At 40.6% G+C, this 1,333-nt stretch overlaps 1 protein-coding gene across 1 annotated transcript; it reads right to left on the bottom strand.

Annotated features, from left to right (window-relative positions):
• Positions 1–380: 380 nt before the first annotated feature.
• LOC131875710 (cyanamide hydratase DDI2-like) lies at positions 381–1,121 on the bottom strand. Its single transcript, XM_059220336.1, has one exon. The coding sequence runs from the start codon at positions 1,119–1,121 to the stop codon at positions 381–383; it is 741 nt and encodes a 246-aa protein (XP_059076319.1).
• Positions 1,122–1,333: the final 212 nt, after the last annotated feature.

Below are 1,333 nucleotides of genomic sequence, written 5' to 3'. Positions count from 1 at the left end.
TTTAGACCATTGAACATAATAATTTACATTTTATTTGTATGAGTTGATTAAATACTGATTGTGTCTACCAAGAATGAAGACACCAACATCAAGTCTTGATTAATCAAAATATATGTCAACTAGTCATAAAATATCTTTCTCAAAAATTATAATTATAATTTTGATTAAAATCTCTTAATGAAAAAAACATAAAGAAGAGAAAAATTAATAACAAATAAAAAAGGATTCACTCTTTGAATCCATTTTTTCCATCCTAATGGGTGACACTCTCATAAAAGGTTTGTCTCACTATTACAAAGAAAACAAAATACAAATTGAAGGATGTGAAATCAAAATCTTTCTTTAACCTAACATTACCCACGTAGACCACAATCCACCTTTTAACGATCATATTTTGCGAACAGCCGATTATTTTTCAAATTATCTAGACCACCACTTTGCACGAACCGAGCGGCGGTACAAAAGCCCTTCACCTTCACCTCTTCCTCCAATAAACCACCAAATACATCACTAAAACCAGCTCTAGGAAACCTACTAACCACGTCATCAATAGTGTCCACGTGTATGAGAGGCGCAAATTCCCCATAGACATCCAATTGGGCCCCAAAGATTAGCAAAACACCCTCAGGTGAATGTCCGCACGTGGCACCGCCATCCACGTGTATCCTCTCTTTATGCCTGAAGATGGCCTCTGCCACCGTGTCACTCACACGTGGCGACGCACCTTCCTTCAACAGGAACTCCCGGGCCAAGATGCCGCCATGAAACTCGAACAACATCCGAGTCAGCGCAAACGCCTCCGACGTTAGCCCCACGTCATGCAACATGGCTGCCAGGTAGGCCGTGTGGGGATCCCAGTTAAAATGGGGGAAATGCTGGGAAGCAATAGCTGTGCCAAAATAGTAGGAGCGCATACTGTGCTGGAAAACCTCTAAATTTAGAGAGGATTTGGCGTAGGCTGTGGCCTTTTCGGCTAAAGGCATTTGAGGAAGAGGAAGAGAAGCCAAAGATATGGGCTTGGCAAATAGTTTTCCTTGTGAAGCTTTTAGCAGAGCCTCGTTTACCTGCTTCTCCAGGCTGTTCAGGTCATCCAGCTCCTTTAGCACAGAGAACGACGCCATTGAAGAGGAAAGCAAATCAGCCGGTTTTCCTGTTCAATTTTGTATAGTTTCTTATGGCTTTATAGCATTTAGGGCCTTATGCTACGTATATAAACTGCAAAATGATATTCTCTTCCAGATATTTTGTTATTTTTCCGTATAATCAACTATGACTGTTATACAGAAAATGCACGTAACACGTGACAGTTGATTTTCTGTCCATAGGTAGTATA

Source organism: Cryptomeria japonica, chromosome 5 (assembly GCF_030272615.1).
Source record: "Cryptomeria japonica chromosome 5, Sugi_1.0, whole genome shotgun sequence".
Classification (NCBI taxonomy): domain Eukaryota; kingdom Viridiplantae; phylum Streptophyta; class Pinopsida; order Cupressales; family Cupressaceae; genus Cryptomeria; species Cryptomeria japonica.
This window is presented reverse-complemented; position numbering and strand designations above follow the sequence as displayed.

Bases quoted from the DNA above. Each gene is read 5' to 3' on its own strand.
- LOC131875710 (XM_059220336.1), bottom strand. From the start codon at position 1,121: ATGGCGTCGTTCTCTGTGCTAAAGGAGCTGGATGACCTGAACAGCCTG.